At 37.8% G+C, this 23,132-nt stretch overlaps 1 protein-coding gene across 2 annotated transcripts in view; it reads left to right on the forward strand.

Moving 5' to 3' along the window:
- Nucleotides 1–5,808, forward strand: part of rgs8 (regulator of G protein signaling 8) — a 28,147-nt gene extending 22,339 nt beyond the window's left edge. For both annotated transcript variants that reach the window (XM_086269043.1, XM_086269042.1), the window contains exons 4-5: nucleotides 2,310–2,476; nucleotides 3,065–5,808. In XM_086269043.1, coding sequence (XP_086125169.1) covers nucleotides 2,310–2,476; nucleotides 3,065–3,259 — 362 coding nt within the window. In that variant the 3' untranslated portion in view covers nucleotides 3,260–5,808. The remainder of the gene's footprint in view (nucleotides 1–2,309; nucleotides 2,477–3,064) is intronic.
- Nucleotides 5,809–23,132: the final 17,324 nt, after the last annotated feature.

Below are 23,132 nucleotides of genomic sequence, written 5' to 3' on the forward strand. Positions count from 1 at the left end.
GTGTCTGTGAATTCTGTTCTTAGTACAATTATATGAAATTCATTCATCTTTACATACGGTACAATTTAGGGCTTTTCCAGGTGAAAGATACCAGGGTTTATGAGCAGTTACAAACCTGGCAGATTAAAAAACACATATTTCCCTCTGTTGTTTCCTCATCATTTCATCAGCAAAGACAATAAAGAACAAGACTTTAAAACACACCATAATTCTCATACATACACCAAAACTGAAGTGCTATCCAAATCAATGTATCCTTGTTGCACGGTGTTACTTGCACTTTTAAGATTGCTGTCAGTTAATAGACACTGAAATATTAACAAGTCAGTAATATGCGTGTAGTTATTAGCGTGTTTTGGACAAGATTTTTGCAAAAATTAATAAGCGTTGGAGTCCAAAGGGTGGGTGGCAACAGCTGCATCCCAGTTTTGTTCAGTGATGAACTCCATAACACTAGGCTAACAAATGGTAGTCTTGAAAAGTCATACTCACTTGAACAGCTTCATTAAAATTGAGGTTATGACATAACACATCAGTTTGACACACAACAAAATAATGTTTCCCAGGCAAAACTAGAGGATTTCCCTAGACACAGGGAGCGTGATGCACCTGTGCATCCTGTTTCCACTGACCAAGCATTAGAGCAGCACACTACAAAATGTAGATACAAACACACACATATTTGGATTACATAAGTGATGTTAAATCAATAGGAACAGAGTGCTGGATGTTCCTGTAATAAGGTATTAACCTTAATTTGCTTTAAAAAGAATACTGTGTGTTTCATCTGGATGCATTCAACCTGTGGGCACTGTTAGCTATATGTGACTTGTTAGAACAAAATAACAAGCAATACCTTTTTTTATGCATAACAGATTAGGAGAAAAAATACCGAGAGGAAAAAAACGTTAATGTTTCTGTACCAGAAATGTCTAAAAGGGTTAGGACAGGAGAAATATGTAACTTATGGTCCACGACTTTCTTAAGGATTTAGCAAATTGACGGAGGTTTCGAAATGGGCTGTAAATGTCTGAAATGGTGGGATCTGGGGAGAGGTTTTAAAGCAAAAGGATGACAGTGACTGTTTTAAAGAAATCTGGCATGCACACAGAAGATAGAGACAGGCTGATAATGGACAGGAGGTGGAGGTGATAAGTAGAACCTCATTTGCAACGAATATCAATTGGGCATGAAGAAGTGCACATATGCAAACTATATCTGGCAGATCTGTCATGGAAATAGGATAAAACTCAGACAATGGGGTGGGCTGAGACACTTGGACAGATTGGAAGGTTCCTGGCTTGAACTGTGATCTGATACCATTGACCTTACCAGCAAAAAAAATAAAAATAAAAATCACAGTCATGGTAGGAAAACCAGATTGAGCAGGGGTAAGAAGTCTGGTGATGGTGTCTAACAGGAACCTAGAATTGTGCCTATGTGCTTGTTAGTGCTTATATAGCCATAGAAGTGGATTGCTCGTGTATCTTTAACGTAAAACAGGTTTACTTTTGTTTCATTTATCTACAAACAACCTTCAAATAACACAAATAATCTGCAAAACGACCTAAACGTAACAGTTCATGTGCAAAAACCTGACATCATCCTATACTTGTTTAGAGACAAATATGGCAAAATGTCCATTAAGTTGATATCCAACAGTGATTTTTACTGGAAATGTTTAGCTCCAGTTCTCGCACTCATTTGTGATGAACGAGGTCCCAAATGATACAGAAAACATATTCATATTCTTCTGTCAGTCATCCTCAAATAAATGAAGTGTGATACTTTTTGTCTCATTTGGTTTAATTGAGTTCTCCTTTTTTTTGGAAAAAAAAATGTAAGATTTTTTTTCTCATGCTTTTGTTGGTAAGTAGAACAAAAAATTGTAATGTGTTTACAAATTTTTAAGCACCACAGTAAGCGTATATGCTGTTCGAGGCCAATCAAAACAGTATTGTTGCATTGCACTGTGTTAAGAGGTAAACAGCAGAAAGGGCGGAAATGACATGTCAGCATGACACAGGCACATAGAAAAACATGCCCCACTTCTCATAATGTCAACAGGGAGCACATTAATTACTCACTTATCTTGGCTGACAAAAATGTGTTCTCTTTGTTGGAATATTTTGTTCTGATTTATTTATGCTGTAACTATAATACAATTTCCTGCTTATGTTCATCATACACCAAAAGATAATAAAGGGTAAAATGAGCTGCTGTACAGAAACGTGAGTCTTATGTGTTTTTATATTTTACATTCTTTAACTTTTTGATTCTTTTTTTTTTTTTTTTTTTTTTGTTCTCAGATGGGCTGGCAGCTTTCCGGACATTTCTTAAGTCAGAATTCAGTGATGAGAATATTGAGTTTTGGATGGCCTGTGAAGACTACAAAAAAATCAAGAGCTCAGCTAAGCTGGTGTCAAAAGCAAACAAGATATTTAAGGAGTTTGTTGAGGTTCAGGCACCAAGAGAGGTGAGTTAATGCAGTTTTCTACAGACTTGACTATTAATTTTAAACCCATGATTCACTACTTTAAACCCATGATAAACCCAGTCAAAAGAAATTAAAAGATTCTTATCATGGTAACAGGATAGTGATGTATGACAAGGAAGGATAGCAGCAAGACTGAAAGGGAAGATTTACAAGATGGTAGTGAGACCTGCTATGATGGTTTGGCAGTGTCACTGACAAAAAGACAGAAGCTGGCACTAAAGGTGGCAGCGCTGAGGATCCTAAGATGTCCACTGGGACTGACCAAGATGGGACTGACCACTCAGGTTGAGTGGTTTGTAGACAAAGTTTGTAGGCAAAGAGAGATAAGACCAAGATTGGTTGCACATATACTGGAGAGTATGGATAGTGCATATTTTGGGAAAAGGATGTTGCATATGGAGCTGCCAGGCAGGAGGAAAAGAAGAAGACGTCAGAGAAGGTTCATGCATGTAGTTAAGGGGGACATTTTATTATTCATTATGACAAATTAACAAACTGACTATTACATTAATGAAAGTAAATGACTCTTTTCTTCAAAATTATTCTTTCCTCTCTTTGTCCTGGCAGATTAACATTGACTACCGTACCAGGGAGAAGACTAAGCAGAGCCTGGCGGATCCCACCCCAACCAGCCTCAATGAAGTCCAAGGTAAAATCTACAGCCTCATGGAGAAAGACTCCTACCCACGGTTTCTCAGGTCCAAGATGTACCAGGATATAGTCAACAGGGCACAAGCGCGAGGACAACGAAGGTCTGTTTGACAAACAGTGGCAATAAAACTGGACCTTTACTGTAGATCATTTATCCTTTGAAATCTCTTAATACTGTGAATCTGCAAGGATGGGGGTGACCTGCTTGACTGTTTCCTTTATCAACACCAGCTCCATGCATGCAATCCCTCTAGATAAAACGTGTCTCTGTGGACTGCAATATACAATACAATGAGTGTGGATGATTATAAGCTAATGGTTTGCTGAGCAATCTGTCTGAAATATCAAAATAAAAGTACAGTATCATGCAATAATGATAGTTATCACAATATTTGCTATGTTTTGTTAGTTCTTTAGCTATGTAAGTTATTTATTTTTATATCAGTCATGCACTATGTGATTATAGGCTATAGACTCAAATAAAAGACTCAAATAGAGACTGGTAAGTGGTGGTTTGAATTGATATATGCATTTCTGTAATAAAGAAACTTTACAGTCAATAAAGAAATCAAATGAGTTGTTCAAATAGTCCTAAAAGCAAAAGAAAACCTTTATGGTAATCTCCATGTGCACCTCTGGATTGTTACTGCTTGATCACTGCATGGAAGTACAGTTGTGACCAACTGTGAACCTGTGATTTCACAATGGTCCTTAGACTTGAGAGACCAGACACCAAACTTCATATCACAGCAAGTAGTTGGATTATGACCAAGAACATATCTGTGTACGTGTGTTTGTGTGTGTGTGTGTGCGTGCGCGCGCGTGTGTGTGTGTGTGTGTGTGTGTGTGTGTGTGACTGATTACTATGGTTGTGCACTGTGAATTTTCAAAATCCTAACAGTGAACATTCTGCAACCTGAATCTGAAGCTTTTTGGCCTTGCCAACTCTATTTTTTCTCACCAGCTGCCTACTTCCCAAATTTGACTTGTCCAGTCCAAGTAGTCATGATGTGACCACTTGGACTGATCTGCAAAAAGCAGATAAAACTAAAACTGAGTTATTATTATTATTTTTTTTTTATAACTGAACTTTCTTTCTTTCTTTCTTTCTTTCTTTCTTTCTTTCTTTGATCGCACCTTTGTTTACCTCCGTGATTGCAGTTGGTCAGAAATTTGTAGGAATTTTCATAGCAAAATAAATGATTTGTCTAGTTGTGGCCCGTTCACATTCTTTTACATATATTACAACCAGTAACTGTTCCTAACCTGAATGGTTATTACACATAGAAACCAGGTGTTGGTTTAAGCAACACATTTCAAGTACTCATTGGTTGAAATAAATTTATATAATAATTTAATAAATAAAGTTTTCCTGGATAATAAACAGCACCGGTTATATATAAGTCACTGGGTGGCCTACATGTTGTATGTTCTTTTCCATCTTATGCATCTATTCCCAACCCTCTCTTTGTGGACTTTGCAGCCCTGCATCATCCTTCTTATTTGCTTTCATTATATTACTCTGCCAAGTAGAGGGTGCTATCACAATAAAACATGGGTCACAGCAAGCAGCACAAATGTTGTGCAGGGTGTCTTTTTCAATGGGAAGAGGGTCTCTCTGCTTTATTTTCTCTCTTTTCAAGAGTTCACTGGATTTATGAATATTTCTGATATATTTTATCACTGAGGAAACTATATTGTGGTAATTATCATTATTGCTTTATTGCTCAGCCCTGCCACTACTTGTCTTACCTCGTCTGTGAAATAGACACTGTTGTATGCAGGTAATTATACCTGCTGTGGTAGTTTGTGTGTTTACAATGAACAACTAAGTGAGTGACCACTTAATATCGGAAACTGTGCCAAAATAATCAATTGCACTTCGATGTTGTTATTGCATAATACTGTGTATCTTAAACTGCAGGTAATCTGTCAGCTCATTTCACTCAGCTCAACAGGCAGTTTAGCTTTCACTTCTGTTCTAAATGATAAAAATTGTTTAGGCAGTCAAAGATTCCCGAATGAGATTCCCTTCATCATTTCTGGTGATTTGGTCGGTTTAAAATATGTTACTGAACTGTAATGAGTTTTTTACGGATTATCGACTAGCAAAAAAGTTTGCAAGTAGAGTTAAAGAGTAATTTAAATCCATTCTATAATGGATTGATACCCAATTAACCAAAACAAGCAGCATAAACAGCAGACGTTCCATCAAGGTTACAGTGAAATACAATGTCCTGCTGATACTCTTCCACTGAATTCCATCCAATCTTTGCTGAAAATAGTTTTCTGCATGATGCAATACTCAGATTTACTGTTTATATATTCTTAAACATGTACAGTATGTTAAACAAATACTGCATATAACTTTATTTATAATATGTCAGTGTGCTCCTTCAGCATTTGATGTGTTTCTGCATTAGATGTGCTCCTTAACCTACCAATCCTTTAAATGAATTAAATGCAAAACTTTCCTGAGCACTTAAAGAGTGGTAAATATTTTCTTTAGTGCATGTGTACCACATAGGCCAGCCTGTTTGAAATGCCAGAAAACGGATAAAGACTAAAAAAAGCATACTGCCATATATGGTATGTTACTGTGCTCCACATGAATGTAATCTCCCTCTTCTTCTTTTTGCATTAAAAAAAGTTAATCTGCATTTATTGTTGCACTGTGTGACTTCATTCTCATTATACCAAAACGGTATTAGAGTTATGAAAATGCACTCATCCACTGATCAGACACACAGACAGACAGGTTGACCTCGTTTCCCAGCCATTTTATAACAGCAATGAAAGCAGACCAAAACATTTCTAATTAATGAGAAGCCACTTCTCCATCTGCATGATTCACACCTCTGTTAAAATTAAATGTTTGAAGAACAGATTCAAAATTGCAAAATTGTTGGTTGTTCAATTTTGCTTTTTGTATTAGAAGACTTTGCATGCTAAATATTCAGTAAATACAATCTATTGAGCACATGTGCTAATGACTTTTCAGTCTTTCTCACATAAATTCAAAGAAGTAAATGAGCTGAATGTAATTGAAAAAACAAGAGAAACGTACATTTCTTTATTTCTTTAAATTTAAATGATTAATTTTAAAAATGAAGCAATAGGACTCTTATGTATATGCCATAAACTAACCTACAAACATCCTGAACCACAAACAGCTACATGCAAACTTTATGTCATGATCAATTTTAATTCCACTTTTTATATTGAGTTTGAAATTCCCAGCCACATCAACAATTTCCATTTTGTTCTTTCTAGCAATAAACATCCTTGTCCAGAGAACAGTGATACTTCAAAACATTTAGAATTATTCTATAATCATTTGATGTTTGATATTTGATTATTTGATGAACACATTCAAGAATTACAGTTACCAGTTATTAAACTCAGAGTCGATCATTTTAATTCACAATAACTACTACTGCAATTCTAAACTAAATTAAAATGCGTGCTGATGGGTTAGAACTTTGCTCAGCATCTTCACCTTTCATCCTATGCTAAGTAAGATTTTTTTAAGTTTTATCAGCAGTGATTCATATGATGACTGATGACTAGATGACTTAGGTTTTTTTTCTTTTAAAAGTAAGCAAATAAGCAAAGAGCAGAAGCATCGTCAAACATTCATGATACTATTTTTACTTAGTTGAAACTACCACATATACCTTGTATTTGGGGCACTCGGGTGACGCAGTCGCCCGCTGCCCCATTACACATCCATTTACTTTACTGTTGTTGTCAATGTGTTAGTCACTCTGGGAATGAAGAGCAGTCTGAATGTGGGACAGTGCCCTGCTCGGTAGACACAACACAAGCCTATCTGGGCCAGCAGACTGCAAGCAGTCAATGCATATCTCACAACGGAAGTAACTGCAAGCAGAGCATCAACTCAACACATTATGACCAGTCTTGTCTGTGGTTATGAAAGTGTAAATTACAGTAATGTAATTGAACATAAGAGATAGCGTAAACTACGTGAAGGTGTTCCTGGAGCTTTCGAAGCGATCCATTATGAGCCCTGTCTTGGTGCTCTTGCAGCTGTAAAAGCATTGTACTTGTGTAAAAATTGAATATTTTGTCTAAAAGGCAAACATGCACTTTTTAGAAAAAAAAATAATATCGGGGCGTGTGAGTCCCTGTGCAGAAACTAGATTTCTACAGTAAATGTACAGGACAGTCATAAGGCTTTATATGCGTCTTGACCAGTTGTTGCTCTACAAAGATAATTTGGGTGGTTTGCAACAAACGGCAAATTGTGGCTCATTTTCTATAATCTTCTCCTATCTTTCCATCTATTCTTTCGCTTCAAAATATATTTTCTGTTTCTCAATCAGTCTGTATTTCTCTAGTCTCTTAATCAATAGTAAGCACAATACCCATGGCGAAGCATTGCCCTGACTATGGATAATGGTGAGGATGAGAGAACATTTAATTACTCCTCCTGTTCAGCCCTGAGACAAACAACAGAAGCAGTGTCGGGAAAACAACAAAGCATATTGGATTGCCTGTTTTGCAACAACCTGAAAAAAAACCCATTTGTTTCTATTAGGTAACCTTCACTGGTAATGGGAGATGTACTATAAACGCGAAGATCCATTTTGTGCAGGAACACAAAAAATACAAAATTACTGGAACACAGAATGTTTTAGCCATGTGTTTTGTTTTTATGGTACATTTACTATGCATTTCAGTCTTCATCCCATACATCAAAACAAGGAAAGACTGATGCACCCGACTTTACACAGACCCAACGATGTGTAGTAGAGATACAAGCTAACTTGGGGATTGGAGTTGTTACTGTGAAGGAATATATTATACATTAATTGTTAACAGTGTTGAGGCTAACATAATACAAACTAACTCCTTAGTACTTTTTAATAACACAATATGTTTATTGTTCATTTAAGCTATTAGTTGTTTAATCACTTTTCAAATAAGCAAGCCATTAGGATTAAACATTTACAGCACTTCCCAATCCAATAGACTTCTTAGTCTGTGGCATTTTGTTCTTGCTCTCCTTGACATCGGGTGAATGCTTGTGCTAAAAAAAGGCACAGGAAAGGGCGCCTAATGATGATGAACTTATGTAACACACTTGATGTAACTGTTTGTAAATGCTGGATTTTGGAACATTAATGCATTATTTCACAGCAATACAGTGACATCATCAATATACACTTAATTTATCAAAGTGCCATACATTATTTCTTTTTGTAGCATTTAGCAGTGACAAAAGCGTATCCACATGAGTGGTTGGAAGCTGTGACACCAGGAACTTGCAAACTTGCTGCCTTTAAAATTATTCAAAGATGGGTACGAAGTCTGTGACTATTCAAATTAAGCTGCCATTTTGACACACCAAAGCAATTTTGGTGCAATAAACTGTCTGTTTGTAGCTGAGAGTGGTCAGGTTAGCAATTATAAGTAATCTGTTTAAGATAATAATGGCGAAAATCTACAAAAATCATAAACCTGTTACTATGTACATGCAGAGAAACTCACATTACACAGATATTCACATTCTTACAGTCAGAGTGGTGTTAAACATAAGACCAAAATCGGCCCCGCAATGACTCCAGTCCAGCCCACTGCATGAGTGAAGGAGGGCATAGATTTTGGACTTTTGAACAATAGCGTTACTTTATCAAAAAAAGGAAAAAGAATGAATGGTGCTGTTGAAATTAAACCATTTCTTATAGAAAAGGTGAGTTATCCTATAGATTAAATGTAACAGGAAGAGGACTTTCACTGGTCCGGCCCACTTAAGAACAAAGTGGGCTGTATGTGGGCCATGATTTAAAATATGTTTGACACTTCTGGTCCAGCCAGACCCAGAATTGAAACTGAAATGTCTCCACAACCAGTGATGTAGCTGCTGCAGGATAGTGATTGATTGCCTCCTACCAGGTGAAACACTGAATTGCCTTCCAATCAAGAGTATTCACATGAACCTCTGGGTGACCAGTTGGTTGCTTATTTATTTGTGAATGAAAGCAAAAATATTTGAATGCAATCATTGAGCAACCCACAGTTTTTTTCTAGTCACACGGATGTTGATATTTTCATATTCATATTTTTGATCCAGTGTGAATGAGGCTGTCTTTAACGTCCAACTCTAAACACAAAGCAAGAAAAACGCTGATTTATTTTAAATTCACAGTGATACAGCATTATATCGGCTATAAGAATGTTCTTTTGTAATTTGGAAATCAAATTGTAACATTTTTTTATATAAGCTAATGCATTTGTGTGTCAGCTCCTATTTTTTAGTTACAACAGCCTGTAGGAGCAATAATACCTGCTGCTCTCTGATATTGTCATTGCTGACTGTTTGTTAGGATCTCCAAGGTAGCAGGTACATTCATACTGTGTGCATGTGATGTTGACAAGAGTCAAATATCAACGGTGTTGTTGTCTGGGCCTGATATTTCACAACCCAACCGTGGGGATACAGCGGGGAAAACAACAAAGCCATCCAGCTTCAAGTTAATGATTAGCAGTGATTTCTCCAAGGCATGCTCTGCTGGTAAAGGACCACATACAAGTCTGTCATTTCACTGCAGGAGGTGCTTTTGTTGGGGGAGCATCATATGTTATTCATTGCTGTGAAATCTGTTTCAGCTCAGCCAGATAACCCTGCTCAGCTCTCATTACAGTCTACATTTTCACAATATACACACACCACAAATATACATACAAACACACACTTGTAAAACGGAATGCATTCTGAAAGGGTTTATAATACCACTGGCCTCTATCATTAGCACAGTATTGAATCTAGAGGGGACTGTCTGTATCTCTACTGTGCTCTTCACTTTATTTTTAGACAACTCAAATTAGGTCTGAACAAATGATTTGGAGTGTGGTAGAGTTTACTCCCCAAAATATTTTTCTATTATGTAACAGATAGACAAGAAACCAGCTCACAGATGAAACAGCACAGTAATATCACGTACAAACACAGTAATGGGGTAGTTTTAATATGGGAATGTATTTAATACATAATGAAAACGTAATGTGTTTATTATTAAATTGATTGATTGATTTTATTTTATTTTATTTTATTTATTTTTTCGAAGGCCTAGGCCCAGTTCTGTTCCTCCAAAGATGGATTCTGCCATTTTTGTGACATGTATTACTGACCTGTCAAAACATTTGGTAAATATATTTATGTTTCCAAAGGTTGAGTTTCCATTTTATGGCACCTGCAAGACAAAATGGCTTGGGACAAGCTAAAGATCATTATGGCTTCTTGATAGTGAATCCCTGTGCAGTGGTTTTTCATCTTGCTCCATCATGAGCTGAAAATTTTAATTTCCCCTTAGTTTAATTAGTAGACAAACATCTGCCAGATTAATGACATTGCCATCAATGAGAATTCACTATGAATTACCAAATGTTAGCATGCACCAGCATAAAGTCAAGTGACACGTGGGCATTGGTGGGCATTGCTTGTTTCACGCTGGTATTTTATCTTTGTGATTATAAGTGTGTCACAATGACTGACAGCTGTTAGTATAAGCAGTCGTTTTTAATCAGATCTGTAATGCCTGTAACTGTATACTGGTGCACCAGCCTTCTTCTATAGTTCCTAGTCACAAGTGATGAAATTTAAGAATGCTAATCATGTAAGCGGTGTAAACATGTAAATCACAATTAGAACTGAGGGAGAGAAAAAAGAAACTCTATAAATTAATTCATTTTATTCGAAAAACACACATCATCAGTTATTACCAGCAATGAAAAACTGAATTTAACAGATTGTCACTTCAAATGTCAGGACATTTTGCACATTGTAGGCTTGTCTGACCTCTGTCTAAAATGCCCCTTGGGAGTAGTTACAGATCATAGTGTTGCTGAAGAAGGAGCACACTTCAGTAGTTATTGTTTAACAGTCACAGAGAGCATCTGGCTGGCCCTGCTGTAGGCTGCTTCTTTCCTCCCCAGAGAACAATCAGACAGATGAGCACCATGAGGCTCTTACATGCACAAAGCCAGATGACTCCCAGAGAGACCGAACATGACCACTACACAAATGTTGAATTGTCCAAGCACAAAATCCCCCAGCATTTTTGGTTCAATTAGTGAATGAAAAGCGTCTGTCTAGATAGAATACAATTTATTACAGAACTACAGTTGTCAGGTATCTTCACATGTAGTTTTCACACCTATACACTGTTTCACATCAGTGGGCATTACCCCATAATGTGATGTAAAAAACGTACAAACGTTGGCTTGTAATTCTTACAAATTAATAAAAAAGAATTCATAGTCTTTGCTCAACACTTTCTTGAAGCACCCTTAGCAGCAGTTAGAGCCTCAAGTCTTTTTGAGTGTGATGCTACAAGCTTGACACACCTACTGGCCCACCTTTTTGGGGAGTTTCTCCCATTCTTCTTTTGCAGACCTCTCAAGCTTCATCAGATTTGGCAGGTATCGCTGTGCAGTTATTTTCAGATATCTCCAGAGATGTTCACTCGGGTTCAACTCAGGGCTATGGCCGGGCCCCTCAAGGACATTCACAAGCTGTATGCTTAGTCCTGTTGGAAGATGAACCTTTACACCAGTCTGAGATCGAGTGTGCTCGGGAGCAGGTTATTATCAAGGATGTTTCTATACATTGCTTCACTGAATGTTTCAATGACCCCAACTAGATTTTAATTTCCTAATGATGAAAAACATTCCCACAACATGATGCTGCCACCACCATGCTTTACTGTAGGGCTGGTATAGGCCAGGTGATGACCAGTACCTGGTTTCCTCCAGGCATGACACTTGACAGTCAGACCAAAGAGTTCAATCTTTGTATTATCAGACGAGAGAAATTTATTTTTAGTCGTCTGAGAGTCTAGGTCTGTTTTGACAAACTCCAGATGTGCTGTCGTGTGCATTTTACTGACCACTCTACAATACAGGCCTGAATGGTGCATTTTTTGCATTATTCAACACAGTACAAATATCTATAGCGGTGCTATTAATCCTTATAGGACTGATGGGATACTTTCAGTAATTTATGTACAACTTGTCAGCAATCTACATTATGTGTAGTGGGGTGTTTTCATAATGTTTCATTGCCTTTACTAAATAACGACTTCTATCAATCATTCTCTTTCATTCTCAGGGTAAATGTATTGTTAAATATATAAATGATCATTTTTACAGTTTCTGAGCCAGGAAGCCGTGCAAACAGGTGAGGAAGTCTATGCATAGTGGAGCATATTAAAAAAAAAGACAGCACAAAATCATTAAAAAAAAGGTTTGTTTGATTTGTTGACGTTTGTCTTATTTTGGCTATCCCTGTAAAACACCTCTTAGGCAAACCTCGTATACTGGGCAGATTAACCAGCAGGAATTTCCCTGAAATTCATCTTTCTGTTTAAATATTTCCATTCATGGGCTTTTTGCTCTCCTGTTCCGCTCTTTACTGAGTCACCACTCTGATGGACCTTCTGAAAAGAACAAACAAACAAACAAACAAACAAACAAGCGGATGTAATGCCAGGAAACACTGGCAATGACCTGAGACTCAGATGTTTGGGAAGGGAGGGGGAGTTTCTAGCTGACCTTGTCTTCAACACAAACTGCCCATGAACACAAGCAACCAGATAAGCAGGAAAACGTGGGGCTGTTATTTGAAAAATGATTGCTACGAATTCATCAGCTCCTCGGGTGTAAAGTCATTCTGGAGCAACACAATGATTCACTTTTGGCTATACACTGACATAAACATCTATGGCCAGGCAGTACACTGAAAGCTTACACATCAGACAACTTGTTTAGTTAGTTTGAAGTGTCATCAGCTGTTCAATGTACTCTGCAGCTGTACTCTGCAGCTTAAGTGATTTACAATCAGCACCACATAGCGAAGCCAATTTAACCCTTGGTTAAGGCTTCATGTGGAAACAACAGTGCAATCCAAATTATTAGAATGAAAACCACCCATGGCAACCACTTTTATACATTTATGCTACGCTTTGTAGAGGATACAAGACATATATTACCTACCATGGTATCCATCAACTGCAACAGCAACTTTGCTAGCATGGACAGCAATGACTCACAAACAATGTAGAGGACCTAGAATATCCAACAGAGTGTCCCAACCATAGCTAGCTGTAAGATGACAATGACATTACCACCAAAGTCACAAACTGCAGACCAGTGGTCCCCAAACAATATGCTGGGAGGCAAGCCTAGCTGTGCTGAAGGATTTTGAAGGATGTGTATTGGTACAATATTCAACTGCACAAAATAATAATGAATTAATTTTTAATATTATATCTGTATTTTTATGGGCTCTTTTGTCAATACAGAGTTAAATTTTACACCCTAAAATATTTTTTTCCTAAAAGTATTCACAGTTAATTACCAGATGGTGGGAATTATTACAGCTTGACACGTGAAAGGACCCCATTGTTAGCAACTAGGAAAAAAACTGCAGGTGTCATGCAAGATCCAGATGCTGTACATGTGGTAAGTAACATCATCTAATAATAATAGCAAAAGTAGGTGAATTTCACAACATGTTACGTGCAGACACATGGACAAGAACACAGGTGTCTTTAACATTTTCAGCTGCCTTTTGTTCAAATTGAAAAATTAAACCTGAACACGTAATTATATCAAACGATGAAAAGTTTGGGTATGCCTCTCTGTGAACCTAATTAGAAGAATAAGAAGAATCTCTTTAGCTCCTTGACCTACTTTTTATGCTAATGGAAGCTTCGTGAAGAAAAGATGAAAAGATTTCTTATGAGAATTTCCATCAGGGTATAATTCACTATGAAATAACCAGATATTATTGCCTGCTGGTCATGTTTTTAGTAGGTGAATTTGGACCACAGTGTCATTTTTCATTTTCTCCTTGGCAATGGTAATTGCGAAGGCAGCAATGCAGCAGCTCATGTAGATGCGATAATCTCAATGCGGTCTTTTCATCGCAACAACAAAAACCTACACAGAAGTGAACTGTGAGAAGAGCATGCTGAGTCTAAGATGAGCTTTTGTCATCGACATATGAGGCTGAATGAAACCAAAAGATCTTGACTAGGCTTAAGATGGATAGCCTTTGATGTTAAATGACTTGCAATTTTAGGTTACACGGGGTAAAAAGACCAGCAAGTAATATGGACAGGGCTGTTTGCAGAGGTAAAGTAAGGCCCTGCAACTTAAGTGTCCTAGATTAGCCCCAGGTACATTTCTGACCCAGACACGATTGAGTAAGCTAGAGGTGAGATATGACCTTTGATTTAAAACTCACTCATGAAGGTAAATGTCAGTTCTGGTTTATCAGGACTGCCCTGTGGTGCATTTCCTGGGTGGTATTCAGTATTCTGATTTGACACAATAAATATGAATTGCATTTATTTCTAACACATGCATGCATGGAGACATTTTGTAATTGGAGCAAGTAGAATAATATATGTGCAGACAATATACACTTAATGCATCATTCTAATTTAATTAGTCCTAAAAGTAACATGTAGTATGCCTGTAGCCTCTCTCTTTGTCCCTTCTTGTGCTTTGGTGTGTGCCTGATGGCAGGAGTGGAGACAGGTGCACCACAACCTGAGCACAGTCTCGCCAGCTGCATCCACTTCCTCAATCAGTCCCACTTCCAGCAATCAGCTCTGCCACCACCACTGACTACAACAGACGCTGCTCATGCAATCATACTTGTTGGATTTATATTTTATTATTGTCATTTGTATTGGGAAATATCTAACCATATATACTTAGAGGTTTATAATCGATTGTGTAGTGATAGGATGTGTGATCCTTAGTGGTCAGCAAAGACTGTGCTGGCATCCACACCTACATCCTGGGAGCATGGGAGAAGTCGTACCTTCTTTTATTGTTTTATGGTAGGATAAACAAATCTATGTCTGTTTTAGTCTAAGTGCCTTTTGTTTAGATGAACTGCTGGACTTCCAGACCAGCAGGTTTAGGGAAGTCCTTTATGAGGTCACATCTTGACCCCCCCACACACACACACACACACATGCATACTTACACAACGCACAGGCAAGGTACTCTTTGTGTGTGTGTACACGTCATATGTTAATGAACCTATGTATATTCATGTAACCTCAATAAAAGAGCAGTGTTACGAGGGAGCGGACAAGAGCAACTGGGGTCAAGCGAAGGACCGGCGTTTGTCCAGTTGGTCTTCCTTGTATACGAGAAACATAAAGAACTTTGCCTGCTTGTGTCTTGCTTGCTGTGTAGTAGAATCGTCTTGAACGTTCCAGCGAATAGGTTTATGCTACAAACCTATCAATACTCATGGCTTTCTTTTTCTGACTGGGGTAGACAAAGTTGGCTTTACTCCCATTTTTGTTCCCTGTGACCAGAGCTGCGTTAACCTCTACTCATAGACATTCTGGCTCATCAGCCTCAGCTCTTATGCTACAATCGCACTAGAGAAAACTGTAGTTGGAGTTTATGTCATGACTGGAATTATTATGACTTTGTGCAATTTCTGATCTTGTTGCCTTTCAAATCATTGGTTCCAAGATGGGAACCAGGTATCACAGTCATGTGCTGTCTTCAAAGCATCAAGACAGTAATAAAACAGCAATATGACAGTTAGTCTAAAGGCAGTTTGAATTGGGTCAAGTTGTCAATTACATGTGATCTGTTTGTGATACTGATTAAACTTCACATTTCTGTTGCCTTCTACATGCACAGAAAGTCAAATCCTGAGTACAGCCAGGATCTCATATATTTGAACCTGAAATTTAGAAAGTCGTTTACAAATAGAGATGTAGTTGCCGCAATTTAACATCAAAACCTCATAGGTGCTCAGCATCACTGATTTTTACAACCAGTTGAGTCAAGTCTTCTATTGCAAAGATGCACATTTCAGACGAGTTGCACTCATCAGCACAGACTGACTCGAATGTATTGTAACATGTAGGCAATCAGTCTGCACCAAATCGCAACAGCAGTTGCCTCAAAGCTTACTATATTGTAAGGTAAAGACACTACAACAAGAATTAAACAGGAGTTATTTCAAACCCTTGTGACGGTCAGTCTGAGTCAGACAGAGATTGTTAGAAGATAGTTTGAGATTGAAAGTGGATCAGCATGCATCACTCTCAATCTCTGTGCAACTTCTTGCAACTGGGTGCTGAGTGCAAATTATTCAGTGCAGTTACTGGGCAAACACCATTTTTTTTCTAGTCACAAGGAGATTACTATCCTATTTTTACTCTAGTGTGAGTAACCTTTTAAAAAACATTATAACCGCACATTAATTCATTATTCATTCATCCTTTTTACTTTGCCTTTGTTTGATAGCTGTAAAAAAACCACCTCAGAAATTAATGATTAAATAAATTATTTTAATTAATAGGATTTTTTTCTGTTCAAACCTGAGAAATTGAATGTAATCAGTTGAATCCATAATCTTAACATTAAAATATATATAGCAAAGAAAACGTTACAATTCCTTAAGAAAGAGGCTATGCAATGTGGAAGGCATGGTACACACTGAGTAAGTTGACAATTTTGCAGTTTTTATTCAATTAAAGATAAAAAAAATAATAATTCTGCAATTTAAATTAAAATGATTAAATAAAAACCCCATACATGAACATAGCAGAGACAATGTGATACTATCATGTGGTATATCTAGTGGTTATACTTGGATCCTTCCAAGCTCACTTTCCCTCAGTCTGTCCTCCTGCTTCTCAGCCCAACATCAACCTAATCTCAGCCCCAGGTTCCAGTAGTAACTGTAGCCTTAGCTCCTGGTCACAGACCAAAAGGCTGCAACTAGACTGGTCTTTATACTGGTCTGTAGACTGGTCTTAATTTTGCTCATAGTATACATCAGAGTTTTTACGAAAAAAACCCAAAAACATTTTACCAACAAAAGGGGGCATACCCCGAGCCCAACTCAAGTCTAACCTATAATGAAACCAAAAACATCTCTTAATCCTGTCCCATTCAAGTCTCTGTGGGATGCATCTACTTGACATGTAGCTCCATTTCTCAGGGAGGTTCATATCAGATTTCGTGGAAGGTTAAAAATAGTTTCTAGTTACATGGTAAGTTACTAAATAGCTGTAACAACTATAAACTAGAAAATCCAGAACTCTTTCAAGAAATCCTATCCTAACAAACAAAAACCAGACTGTAATAAAAGTTTTAAAAATTCTCTTTATATTTTTCTCATTTTGATTGAGGACCGAGGCATGAATCTTGAAAATGTTTAATTCTTTGGTTGTCTCTTGTCATAACACAGCCAAATGATAAGTACTGTTCTGAATAAAGATTTTGTCTCCAAAGTAACGAGACTGTCTTATTTGTTGAGGCAGAGTGTGCTGTTGAGGAAAAGGAAACAAAGCAACATGTTTTGAAAAGATTCTGTTGCGATATTGTGCATCCACTGAATAGCTCTGCTCTGCTTGAAATGGAGATTTGACCTACTGTCAGCTATTTGCCTCTCACTGAATCCCAGGTGTAAATAATAGCACATCATTCTTATAGAATATGCATAAATAGCACATCATATCCATTTTGACTACTAACTTTTACACCATTTAAATGCCACATGAATAGATATAAGCTAGGCAGTTATACCTCAAGACTACATGCCATAAAATAGCACACAAAAAGTAAAAAAGAAACAAATGCTCAATGCAATATCAAATGACTTGCATTTGATATTGTACTGAGCATGATGAATGCATGTTATTCTTACACCATTACAATACACCTGGTAAATCATGATATCATAATATAGTAGCTGAAATCAATTCAAAGCCTACAGATGGCATAAACAGTGAAGAGAAGTGATAACCTCCTCTGAGATTGCTCTGAAGCAGAAATGTTCAGTCATTTACTCTGTGTTTTTATTAAGCTAAAGCCCCCCCAGATATATCAAATGACCTTTTGTGCGATCAAAGAACTCTCTTAAATCACTTGTAAACTAACACTCTTTCTAAGTCTGACTACTGGGTAAAGACACCCAGGGGCTTTCTGAGAAAAGTGTCTGTGCAGTCTCCATTCTGTGAGCATTAGTGGGTTTTTTTATTTTTATTTTTTATCTGACAGGAAGTCTGAGCTGTAGCAGTTTAACAACAGGAAAAAATGACCAGCACTTTATAAAGAATATGTGGTGCTGTTGTGAAACAAAGGAACGAAGCTCGAGGGCATTGCTAGCTGACAGATGATCCAAACTCATGGTTAAATTCAATTCACCAAAAGAGTTTCAGGGAAATCAGATGTTAACGCCTTCTCTCTCAGCTTTATCTCAGCATCACATCTGTGCTTTATTTATAACACTGGAAACTATTGTATGAAACATTAACATGTTCTGGTGAATATTATTCTCCTGACCTGAATTATAGCCATTAAAATGCCTCAGTTTTCTGCTGTAAAAAGCAACAGAAAACTGAGGCAAAAACATTGTAACTGCTCGGAGCACTTTCTTGCTTTTTTTGTCAGAAGCACATAGTAGTTAAATCCTTGTTTGGCTGGAACAGTTGTGTAATAGTCATCACAATTAGCTAGAAACCTTTCATAATAATTTTCAGTATCAAGTACTAGCATCACCCAGCTCCAAGGACAGTGACTACCCAACTTCCAAAAATGGCCTTTGGTCAGTCATAGTCATATTTCACACCGTCTCCTACATTGTCTCATTTCCGGCTTTGTCACCAGGATTGATAAGAGCTGTGCTGACATCACCGTGACTGTATGAGTAGGTGAGTGGGTAGCCGGGTTCCCCCAGGCTTCTCAGGCAAACCTTTGTTCTTTGATGGCACCAAATGGCGCAGTTAAATCCTCCCCAGCAAAATTAGTCCCCTCAGTATCAGCTGACTTAACCTAATCAGTGCTGCCTGGCCCTGGCACACTGTGAATGTTTTTGCTAAAATGTGTTTGTATCAAAGGCAGCGTGGTTTGCACTACTTCCTTTTTAGGGATATTCTTGGACTAAAATGTCTTATGGGTCATTTGTATTGTGCCAAACAGATAGTCCAGATAGTGCTTTTCCAGATATCAGGTTTCAACTGAAAGCACTGCCTTACTGTAAGAAAAGGAGCATCATTTAAAGTTAAGAAAATGCAGATTATTGTTGGCAGGCAATTTTCAATCGCTGAGCCACATTACGCCTTTGCATCTGAGGGTCATCATTCATGTAAGACCAAAAGGTCGCTTAAAAAAAAATACAAATTGATTTTGTATAAAGCTGCCAGCTGGGAAACCATGGGTCCTGACATTTATGTACAGGGTGGGCCATTTATATGGATACACCGTAATAACATGGGAATGGTTGGTGATATTAAAGTCCTGTTTGTGGCACATTAGTATATGTGACGGGGCAAACTCCTCAAGATGGGTGGTGACCATGGTGGCCATTTAGAAGTCGGCCATCTTGGATTACGTTACATTGAAACCAAGTGTTAAGGTTCACATAATTGAGGAAGGAGAGTACAAACAACCAGGTCCAGAAGATCTTGGTCAAACAATTGATTTTAATGAATACACGCGTGGGAAGACCACTGTACGCAGACAGCACTTGATCTTCGACTTAATCAAAGCATACACAGATTTTTATAGCATCAGGGTTTGAATTAACGACGCCCCTTCATACGTCACAGACAGAATATATACACACGTCAAATCAAAACCACAATGACTTTTAACACAGTTTAAAAGAACGTTGTCTTCGTCTCGTCTGGAACACGAGCCCCACATCCTGCCAGACGCTGTTCCTCTTTCCAGAGACAAACATGACCAACTTCTCACCTATAAATGAGTCTAACTAATGTGTTTGTGTGTGTATGTGTTGACCTTACATGCCCTCTCATCTCACCCGTTGCACTTCTGACCTTTTACCAGACCAGAGGCTCATCCTTATGTGTAATAACCTAACTGAAACTACATGTACTATGTTGAATAAATGTTTTAATCAAGAACCTCTACTAAAAGCTTAGTAAAAGAATATAAAAGTATAACAGACAATTTGAATAACCTAGTAATTCAAATAGCCTCGTCTAACCTGCTCCTCAGAATAACTTAGACTCTGCTTTCACTTCTGCTTTCTCTTCTGCAAACTCTTCTGCAAACTCTCTGCAACTTCCTGTCAACTGCTGCACTTGGTCTTTCTAAAAGACACACACTGTTTAAACCTCTGAATACAATATCAATGCTGCAGATTCTATTATTAATGCAAGGGTAATGATGATGATTATTTAACAATAGCAGTAAAATAATTTCCCTGCTCCACACAAGCACACCATTGTTTTTCTTGTGACATTACCAATAAGTTTGATGTGTCACATGGCACTCTTCCTATTGAAAAAACAAAAGTTGCATCCAAGATGGCCGACTTCTAAATGGCCACCATGGTCACCACCCATCTTGAGGAGTTTGCCCCCTCACATGTACTAATGTGCCACAAACAGGACTTTAATATCACCAACCATTCCCATGTTATTACGGTGTATCCATATAAATGGCCCACCCTGTACATACTGTTTTGACATGTACCACCCGCCTAAAAGTTTTCAAAGACTAAACACACCCACATATGGCAACAGCACTCCCCAATGGCAGTGGCTGCCCCACGGCCGGGCAGTGTACCCTGCTCCACTGTTCAGGAGTACAACAAAGAGCCCAAGTCACTGAGTCAGCCAGCAGACTCCCCCTGGGACCTATCGCACAGGATGCAAAGGTTCAAACCCAGTGCCAGACATCACAGGACAACTGCACAGGTCCCATGTGTTTGCCCTGAACAGCGTGATCAGTGTATAGTCCTGCTGATGTTCAGTAGTTCATAGCTATGTATCACTGTACTGCTTTTGCTAATAACTACAGTTATTAACTCTTTCAAAAAATGTCACATGAATTAATAGTTGGTGTTGTTCAGAGAAGGAATTGTAGAATTATTAATTAGTTGTCAGGTTAACCTCATGTATGTCATGTCTTGATGCTGTACCTTAATTTATCAGTTCATTCTAAGCATGTAACAGCTTAATAGGTCTAATAAGATTCCAGGCTGATATGTGATTCCTTGTTAAACAGTAAAAAAAACGAAAAAAAACCAAAAAACACTTGGAAGCTGAATATCCTTCTTTGTATAATGGTTTTTATTTGAAGTGGTTTAAAATACTGTTATGGTGAATCTAGCTGTTTCTTGGGAATTCACAAGTGACAATCACCACAGTGGGGTTTTTAATCCTAGGGGGAGGGATGTTACCAGCAGAGGCTATTGCATTTATCACACTGCCCTTGTGGGTACTCAGTTCCTTGAAACGCCCATGGCTGTAACCTTACATAAGTAGCACATTACAAAGTTCCAACTGTCAGGAGGAAACCCAGATTCTAATATTTGTTCTATTGGTTCTAGTTATGACACCAGTTATGTGCCTGTCCTTTTTTTTTTTTTACTGTAATATGAATATGACAAACAAATCCCAGATAAGCAACTCCCAGCTTGCCATATGGGAAACGGTCTAGCTTCAGCTTTATTGTGTCCTGCAGTTGGCAGTACATCCACCCTGCTTTCAGGAAAATATAATTAAACAGAGTGAATATCACATTTCCTTCCCATAATGCCCAGGAATGAACACCTTTATCTGCCTCATAAAGAGTGTAAAGTGTGATTGTGTTTGCACCTAGAGGGCATTGAATCAGGGAAAAAAAACAAAGGAGGTGTCGAGAATCAATTTGACAACACAAAATTTTAAAAGGACAAATGCCAGTTGAACATTTTACTGTCAAATTAAACCCAGTGATGTGCAAAAGAGTTTCTGTGATGCTGGCAGTCACCTGTGCAGTGCCATGCTTATTATTATTATTATTATTATTATTATTATTATTATTATTATTGCATTTAGCAACCTGTTTTATTTCAAAGTCTGTTATATAGTGGACTCAGTGTTGGGGAGTAACGGAATACATGTACCGCCGTTACGTATTTAAAAAGGCGAGTGGAAAAGGACGAGTTGTCATCAAGCAAAAACAGGAGCTGGAAGCATGTAAATATAATAATAACCACTGCAGCCAAGAAGAGTGCCTGACGAGCCCAGTTGTAAGTAAGCTATTAAGACTCGACTGTAGACTGTGTTCGTGTTTTCCTCCAAAAACAATAAGTTCCGTTGGAGCAGTCTTTCAACGCCTCTCTCTGTCTCTCGCAAGAAAAGTTGACCCAGACAACAAAGTAAAGCTATTTTTCGGCTATGAGCCCAACACGGAACCCGCCGTATCAGAGGTCCCTTTACTACAGTTCGGAGCCGCGGACCTTCAGTAACAGTAATAAATCACAGCAATAGTACATTCAGCATGATAATATATTAAGTAATCCAAAGTATTCAGAATACGTTACTCTCATTGAGTAACGTAACGGAATACGTTACAGAATACATTTTGGGGCATGTATTCTGTAATCTGTAATGGAATACATTTTAAAAGTAACCTTCCCAACACTGAGTGGACCTGATGTTTAGTCTGATGGAGTTTACAACAGAGCTGTATATCAAGAACACATGCAGTATGAAGTGATCAGATTTGATTATTATTTATTTTTTAATCTTCTGCTTGTGAGAGATTTCTTGCTGGGATTCTGCTTTCACTGAACTTGGGTATGTTTAGTGTAGGTATAGTGTGTTGTTTTTCTTTGCATTCTTTTTTCCTTTTTCTGTTCTGTTTTTTAGTCTTTGTGGAACAAACTCACATGAATGTCAGTGGCAATCTGCCCTAATGACTCTTTAGGGAAGAGCCACAGCTCGCAAGGATGTGATAAGACCTATGAGAGACCCACAAAAATAAAAAGCTTTTTTCATTTGACCTTGAAGCCTGTTGTATTATATGAACTGTCATGTTAAAATGTATGTTCCCTTGCCCAAGACTATTTTAAAGGCTGTCAATAAAAACTAATTTCACAAGCACCAGTGCTCTCTTAGCACTAAATAAATCCATGAGCTCACCACCACCAACACCAGATGTGTTTTTTCTA

Source organism: Aulonocara sp. 'chitande type north' Nkhata Bay, linkage group LG17, assembly GCF_057382095.1.
Source record: "Aulonocara sp. 'chitande type north' Nkhata Bay isolate Kocher_YH1m ecotype deep benthic linkage group LG17, A_spYH_male_GT1.1, whole genome shotgun sequence".
Lineage (NCBI taxonomy): Eukaryota > Metazoa > Chordata > Actinopteri > Cichliformes > Cichlidae > Aulonocara > Aulonocara sp. 'chitande type north' Nkhata Bay.